The following is an 8,779-nucleotide window of genomic DNA, read 5'->3' as shown; positions in this document are numbered from 1 at the left end:
ATTCCAACACAATAAACACAGCGTTTTTCTACAGTAAGTGTGTGTTTTTCCTTGAAAGACATCAACCAATTGGTGCAACTGGCACCAAAATAGGAACAAAAAACAGTTTTTAAATTTAAAAAAAAAAGCATGTTTTTATCCAGATTCCATGTTCTCGTATGAGGTCGCTTACCAAAACACTTCAAGTATCCGATCCAGGGTATCTGTCAAGTTTTAGAAGCCTTTGTGGCTCACGAGTCAAAAGGTTTGCCCACTTCTGTCCTATACTCGGGTGGATTACCATAACCTCCAGAACTTTTTTTTTCTCCAGTAACATGCTTGCTTCCCAAGATTTGAGTTTTGTCTAAGTCACAAATGGCCTTTGCCAGGCTACAAAATTATATCTCACCGCCTACTTCAAGTTTCTGTGGGAATGTTTTCTCCGAGGATCTGGCATTGAGATAATGATGATATTGTCACCTTCACCCACCACACTTTGTGCAGATGGTGCTCTTTTCCTTTCATCCTTTAGCATTATGTTTTAGTGCCTCTACTTTGGCTTTATAGGGCCTGTTTTTTTTTTCTTCCTTTTTTTCTAGTGGAGAAAAAGCTGTGAGTCCTGAGGTCACTTTGAGAATTTTTATAAAACTGCAGCTTGTTAAATGAACCATGAAGCACACGTTCAAAGCCCCACAGATTGGTCTTCAACGAGGAAGAAAGTGAGGCAAACAACAAAATGGTGAATAATACTACTGAGGCAGCATATGTCAGCAGTAGAAACAGTTTGACAGTTTTATTGTGAACGGGACTTCTTATAAGCTCCGATCAAGTGCAAAATAGAAAAAAAAAATCTCCATGTTAGATTTGTTAGAAAACGGGGAAAGATGTAAGGCTTGCAAAAGAGTGATTCAGTTTTTGTTTTAGCTTCTATAATTGTCTTGTTGGGGGACATTTTGACAAGACTGTACTTTTCTAACAAAAAGTCTCTTGTAAACTTGTATAAAACAGTTTGTGGTCTACTCAGTGATTTGAAACTGCTCAAGCATTGCAGCCATAAATTCAGCCCATATTGTTAATTACCATCAAAAACAACAAAAGTCTTGAGTATTTCTATTTTCTTTGGTTTTTACCTAATTAGGTGTAAACCAAAGCATTGACTAAGGCATTAGGTTTTCAGTTTGGCCAAACCTGTGGAGGGTCGTAGACAGGTGCGGCCTTATCCTGAAGGGAATGCAGGTGTGTCCCTTAAGCAACAGCACGGAAATGGAACATATTTGTTGTGTGTGTGTGATAAGAATATCATGAAGTATTAGTAAGGATAGCATAAGTTCTACACATTTATTGTATTTGTACCATGCCCAGTTTTTGGGATGGTTGAAAAAATGAAAAATATGTACGACATGTCTGTGTCTCACCTACTTCACTCTTACTTACCCTTAAAACTACATGCACTTTGTGCATTCTTGGATGCGCGGTCAGCCCATGGTATTCACACTGGACAAGCCGGGAAGGGCTTCTTCTTCTTTTTTTTTTGCTTTTCCCACCGTTTATTAGCCCATATCTGCCGCTTACAGTTGGAAGAGGCTTGGTGTGAAATGTTGAAGCGGTGCAAATCTTGTGTTTTGGTTTGGTTCATTGCTAACATCCTTGCATTAGGATTCATGAATTACCATCATGTCAGGTTTATTTTTATTTGAAAAACCAATGCAGACTTTAAGGTTGTTGGTGTGTCTGAGTTCACCAGATAAACCAAATCTTTATGTCACTACCAAATCCAAGTCCCTGATTGGTCAAAGTTTGACATGGTTTCCCTGGCAATGCTCATTCATTGGCCATGCGCTTTTTTATGTAGAACCCAAAAATGGTCATTAAAACGTGTGTATTAATGCTTGAATGTGAGAGTTTTGAATGTGGAAGCTTGAAACGCACATTTACATAGATTTTTTTCACTGGAAATGGCTGCTTGGACGCTGTTCGCAGAGGCCAGTAAACGTAGCTTAAGTGCTGTTTAAGCGTCCGGTACAACCTATTACCCGCAGCATGCCTATAGAAAATAATGTACATGTACATTTCTCTGTGCTCACCAAGCGGTCTATGATCTTAACATTTCTTTTCTCATGTTTGCTCTTTTTTTTTTTTTTTTGCCCGAAAACAGCCAGTTTCCCCCCATAAGAGCTGTTATGACTAAGACATAACATTGAGATGGACACTCAGGTGAAAATATCAGGTTTCACAATATTCCAATATCTTTGCAGAGTCTATTGATGCATTTCTTACAACCTTTGATTTGCTTTTATGTCCTTTTTTAAACGAGTTGTCATTTGATGATCGATCTTTACATATTCCTCTAAATGAGTCAACTAAAATGCCTTGTGAGGCTTGTAGACTCTAAAATCCAGAATTGTTCCCTTTTCTTTTAGTCTTACTCCTGACAGATGATGAATAGGGATCACAATCTTTACCTTTCCCTGCGATGAACCGGCAACTAGAGCACAGTGTACTCTGCCTTTTCACCTATGATGGATGGCCCCTCGGAACTAGCGTGACTCTACTTAGGATGAAGCACATACACAGTAAATAATGGATGAGTATTTAAGTTTCTTTTTATTTGCTTTCTTTCTTTGTTAATTGCTGATCATAAAATATGTATAGCTTTTTCTAAGTAAAAAAAGGAGTAAATCAAGCCAGTTGTTGCACTTGCTGGATTATAACTGTGATTGTGGGTGCAGTTCAGTAAACATAGACTGATCTGCACCCACCTCATGGAACCTGACCTTTTGGAATCTATTCAAACTTGTACCTAACTTGGAACAAATGCCACAAGCACAAAGACCTTGCTGCACTCCACTAACCTACTGGAAGAGAACTCTGTTCTGTGATGTGGAAAAGTCATTGGAAAATATTTGTGCACTTAATGTGCTGATTGTGTTGTTCAAACGCAGCCATTACAGCTTTTGTTGCTCCACAAAGCACCAGCACTTAAGTGAAAATTGCTTACCCCTTTTCAAGAAAAAGAAATGACAACAATAATTGTATGAAAATTGGAAAAGAAATTATGACAAACATGGATTACCTGAGAATTTGGTCAAATGGGGTGAGGTTTGTCAAATATCGATGTCTTCTTTTAAAAGGAATGTAGATTTAAAGGTATGCAAATAATAGGAAAATAAAACAAAAAAAAGGCGTATAAGGTAAATTGTCATTCATATGATATTTTTACAAAATAGTAGAGCAAATTACTGAACATTTATATGTCAGCAATTCATATGACATTTTAAATCTGATTTAAATAATGTGTTTGGATATTGGGAGTGTCCTTCAGGGCATGGACAATCTCTGCCCTGTGTCCAAAAAATTTGATTCTTGCTTTTCCATTTCCCTGTGGATCTGTGGCTTGTCGGAAACATTAAACTTTGATGTGAAACGAAATTAAAGGTCTTTTGTGGAAATATAAAATTAGGAGTGACCGACACTGGTGCATGGTGGGAGATGTGTTCAATGGAACATTGGAAAAGGATATCCTGTCTGCTTCTATGATAGTTGAGATATCAGACATAAAATGTTAGGAAAGATTCAACTGAACTAAAGCAGCACAGAAATAAATATTTATGAAATATGTAGTAAAATGTTGTATAACCATAAAAATACAAATACATATGAAGGCTCTGAAGGTTTTAGCCTTCTCTAAACGTTCACAGCTAAATAGTTTTTGTCACAGCTTCATTGCACAGAGTTTTTGGTTTCTTCTGAGGATCAGAGCGTCTTTCTTTCTCTTACAACACTTTTCTAAACTTTTGGTTGCGAAAAAAAAATCTTGCACTCTCTGCTCTCAATTTCCACTTGATCCTTTCACTATTCCGGCATGAAGAAGCGATTTTCATTTTTTTTCCCGACAACTCCGGCTTGAAAGCATCCTTGCTGTCTAAACGTGTGATTGGTAAGACTCTAGGCGATCTCGGTCTCTGAAGCTGCATTTCCACACCGCCTGCTTTTATCATATGAAATGGTTAAACTTCAGAGAGGCCTCGCACAATGTCTGTATGAGATGCATGCTACTTGTAGCACAAAGCACCTGGAGCACACAAAGTGCTATGCTTTTATTTCACGGGTTGGAGTAAGACATAAACCCCCTGCAAATTACAACAGGCTGCAAACCACTGGGAGAGGCACCTGAGATAAGCGCCTTTGATCCTGCGCCTTCCTCGCCGCCCTCCAGCAGCCATCCGTCAACAAAAATCCAAAGCTAAGAGGAGATCTAAAACTCAGAAAATTGTCTACCTCTTTGCTCCACAACTTTGAATCCATTGCCCGGGTATTTTACGTTTTTCGTCAGCAGCTTCTTGCGGAAAATTGGACACCAGTTTTGGACAGATAAAAGATGGACGGTTGTTGCATCACTTTAGTTTGCTTGCCAGTTTTTTGGGCAGTAATCCTACAGAAATAGACGTACTGCCTAATTAGATAATTGTCAGATAATATAAATTTTTTTACTTAGTCCCAAATAATACATTTTTGGAGATGGAATTGTAAAGCGCCACCTGAATTTATTTCCAACTATGAAAAAAAATCATTGATGTTTTTGCTTTCAAGTATACTTAATTAAGGTATTTTTGGAGCTGAAGTGGTTTTTGTTATCATCAAAAGGGATCAAAGGGTTAATGAAGACTAATAAAGATATTATTTAACCATTTTTAAATACCTTTGCCTAAAACTTCTATAAATATGTGATGCTGATGGAAAGTTCACCCTGAACATAAGTGTAACGTGAGGATCCAGATTTTTTTTTTTTTTTTACTAAACAAACTTTTAGAAAACTTGGAATTTTAATGTCACTAATATTTTTACTTAGCCTCTGATAATAATAATAAAAAAGTGTTTGTTTTGTTTCCAAGCTGCACCTTTAGAGGGTCAAAACGACCCACATTCATTTGGATATTCATAAAATGTTTGATTTAAATAAAAATTATTTTTTAACAACATTGGGAATTTCTTGACAGTAAGAAAACAATAAGAAATTAAAATAATTAAATTCAAAAGTTGATATAAAAAACAAAAATTAGGAAAAAAATGATTCTTTAATACTTAAATAAAAATATTTTATCCATCTAATTCATGTTAAATTTGCATTTCCTCATGATCAAAACTGTAGCTTCTTAGTTCTTGCCTTGTTTGTAGTCTCTGTCCTGATATCGTAGCAGCTTTTTCCTGTTTATTTATTAACTGGCGTTGGACACACAGCATTAAGATTGGTTCTGTCGCTCTTTATTTCCATTATTTGATCAAAATGGTCATCATAAAAAAATGTTTTGGCAAGTCATGTGAAATCCAAAAGTTTCAAAAAAGCACAATATTTAAAGCTCAAATATCAAAATTCTTAAAAAAAATAAAATAAAGCAGTTAAAGATATTATTTTTAATTTATAAATTTTATGTTTTAAATACTTTTTTAGGAGCCCTGAAAAGTATTTTTTAATTAAAAAAAAACCTTTGCAAAACACATTAATTTTGACGTACTTATGGAAGATTACTTATGGAATCCAGTGGCTATGATGAGTGTAGCTATGACTCCCCAATGTACCTGATATGCTTCTAGACCACACATAAAAATGTATTTTATTCAGTGTATTAACAAAGTTGTACTTTACATTTTATAGACAGTGTTTTTGTCATTTTTCCATCACAAACAACAGCATTATAAAAATAAAAGCACATGTAACATATATCATGAATATGGTACATTGATTCTCCTTTGTAAATCTGCATCAAACATCTCTGGTTCTTTAACTTTATTTCAGTTTTTTTCTTATAAAATTCAAAGCAGACTTTTGAAAAATGCGATCTGTTTGAGGATGGAAAAAAATAAGAACCAAGCAGATTGTGTTGTATAGTAATAATGAAAAAAACAAACAAAAAACAATTGACCAAAAAAATGATTCTAATTAAAAAAAACAAAAAACATAATGCCTGTGTTTGTAAGATGATTACATTGCTTGTATTTATCAGCAAAAACTTTTCTTAATGCATGTAAGTGACTGACATCTGTGTAAGCTGCAAACATTGCACCACTGGCAACTTAAGAGTGATGGCAGGGCTTTAAATCTGTGTTATGATCTGTCAAAGTTCAGCAGGAGTGAAAAGCTGTGAGGCAAGTGTGGTGAAATCCTCTTTAACTCTAGGGTGTTATACAAATTTATAGGAAAAGCCGATGTGAGAATCTCAACTACACTGCTGAGACTCGCAATAACATAGAAAATGTCCCCAAATTGTCCACTGAACAGCTTCAGAATTGCTCTTTACCATCATCAGGCCCGTGGGATAACCGCTCCATCTGTGCTCCTGGTCATCTGCCCACTTATTAGCTACACAATTTGGTTGTCTCGTATTCTATGGAGTGCGGCTGCTTGGCACTGAAAGTCTGCAGGGCTGCCTGGATCCTGGCAACGTCTGTGGTTGACAGTTTGAGCCTGTGCCGCAACAGACAGGAGAAGAGATCAAGAGGCTGAGCTCCGGGTGGGGAGAGCCGGTTGACCCGGTCCCGGATCTCCAGCAGCTGCAGTAGGGCCGAATCCTGCGAGCCCTGAGTGTAGGGGTAGTCCAGCTGGAGAATCAAGTCTTGGATCGCCTCAGGGTCAAAGTGCATACTATAGCCATACACCTGGATGCTATTTATCTTCATGTAGCCGAAATTTTGTCCCGGTTCAAGGTATTCCAAGGGTTCATAATACACCGTTCCGTTTCCATTACTCGAGGGCCCTCTGACCCGGCTCCGTAGGTAAAAGTGCACAGTCTCAAAAAATGTCTTCCACTTGTTACCTAAAGCCAAAGTCCAGTTATAGCAGTCATGGGGAAGGTCTAGTTTAGTCCTCTCCCAGTCTGGGTAGTTGTTTTGGTCAATGGGCATGATCCAACTCTCCGAGTGGCTGCCCCCAAACGGATTGATATAGACGGATAGCATGGGATCCAGTGTGCTGTTCCTAGTAAGGCAGACCTGCAGAGAAATCCCCAAAAGCATGTGGACATGATTCGACTTATATTTATTACTTTTGAGTGTAAGCAGCATCCTCTTCCTCCACGAAGGGTCAAACCAGTTGTTCAGCCTGACGTCGTTGCTGACAAAGATTCCGTGGATGCTGATACGGTTGTCGCGCCGCTGCAGGAGGTAGCGCAGCTCTATGTCCTGCAGGTCGATCTCGAAGCCGATGTAGTGGTCAGTGGAGTCCGGCACCTCGTTCCGGCACATGCCCTGACTCAGCATGTAGCCGTGGTTGCAGGTGGCGCAGCGGGAGCGGTTTTCATAAGAGCAGGACGCGCAGGAGGTGCCCTCCCCCACCGTGCACGGTATCACACTCTGGCAAGGGGGGTGTTCGTAGGGGCAGGAGCAGCTGCGGGTCTCCTCCAAGTAGGAGCCGACGTGATTGTTTTCACTGCAGTACATGATGGAGAGGATGTAGTTCAGCCAGTAGCTGAAGGGCCTGCAACACAGACAGAGCAGCAGATTATTTCCACACATAAACAGTGGCTGCATGCCAATGAATCGGAAATAGTTTGACACAGATTTATGCCAGACATTTACAAAGAATCTAACTTGGGTTTCACATAAACACTGCAGACATTAGCTATGGGCTTCAGCCATTCATAAACCATGTTGCCCTTATTAAAAAACCCTTTCTCCATTTAAAACCGAACATATTTTTGATGACACATCATGCTTTAGAGCTGATGCATAAATCAATCTAATTAAATGCGATTTAGGAGGCCTGATTAAATCCTCTCATTACATAAAATATAGGTCACCATAGATGGCATGAATGCTGATGTCAAAAAACAGCAGATATCAAGGAGGCAGACTTCTAACATGTCAGCTGCTTGATCTGGTGGGGTGTTAATGCTCCTCCACTTTGCCCTCATATTCTCATCATACCTCCAGAGTGAGACTCGCGTCTTAGAAATCCATTTGAATCACTGAACTTTTTTTGATCAAATCCAACCTGGAAATTATACCCTGTCGACATATGCAGTGAAAATTCAGGCTCTCACCGAAGATAAAGATGATTTAGGTGCCATTCATATCGCTCCGAAGACGCACATTTAAGCAGAAACTTTCTAGTTTATGGTGAAAATAACTAGGATGGGATTTTCTGAATCAATACTGTCAAGTACACGAAACACGTAACCAAAAAGTTGTCTGAATTTGATGTAAAGCTGTTAAAAAAAATAATAAATTCAGTTATAAAATAAAAAGAAGTGCTGCACAACCAAAACATTAAAGACCCACTATGGGAAAAAAAAAATTGAGTTTTGTTGCTCCATTAATGTTGGCTTGAGTTTGTGAGAGGCTGTAAGCTAGCAGAAGAGTGTAAACAAATGGATGACGGGAGGTGGGAAGCAGCTTACTCCACCAACCACCTTATCCACAACTCAGGGGTAAATTTCTAGTGAACTACTGCCGCTCTGCTGAATTTATGTCCAAAAAAACAAAAACGTTTTTTGATTCTGCCTAAAAACACCATAATCATAATTAAAGCAAAACTTGTAATGTTTTTATTATGATCAAAAAGCAACTGTAGTTAGATTTTAAATTTTGTAGCTTCTTTAGTTTGTTTCTGAAATTGCTAACTTCAAAGTACAAGCCACAATAAAAAAAATCAATCCATCACAAAAGTGCTAAAATATCAACTAAGTGTCTAAAACATAACTCTAACACAAAAATGAGCAAAAAAGAAGACAACAGTGAAAATGTTATTCATTCAGTACCACATGTTGTAATGGCAGACCCGAATTCCAGAGAATAAACAAGCAGA

General features: G+C 38.0%; 1 protein-coding gene across 1 annotated transcript in view; it reads right to left on the bottom strand.

The window, feature by feature from the left end:
* Positions 1–4,760: 4,760 nt before the first annotated feature.
* Positions 4,761–8,779, bottom strand: part of brinp3a.1 (bone morphogenetic protein/retinoic acid inducible neural-specific 3a, tandem duplicate 1) — a 77,558-nt gene continuing 73,539 nt past the window's right edge. Inside the window, exon 8 of the mRNA XM_024278485.2 lies at positions 4,761–7,450. Within this exon, the coding sequence (XP_024134253.1) occupies positions 6,334–7,450 (1,117 nt within the window). The 3' untranslated portion in view covers positions 4,761–6,333. The remainder of the gene's footprint in view (positions 7,451–8,779) is intronic.

This window comes from Oryzias melastigma, linkage group LG4 (genome assembly GCF_002922805.2).
Source record: "Oryzias melastigma strain HK-1 linkage group LG4, ASM292280v2, whole genome shotgun sequence".
Taxonomy (NCBI): Eukaryota; Metazoa; Chordata; class Actinopteri; order Beloniformes; family Adrianichthyidae; genus Oryzias; species Oryzias melastigma.
This window is presented reverse-complemented; position numbering and strand designations above follow the sequence as displayed.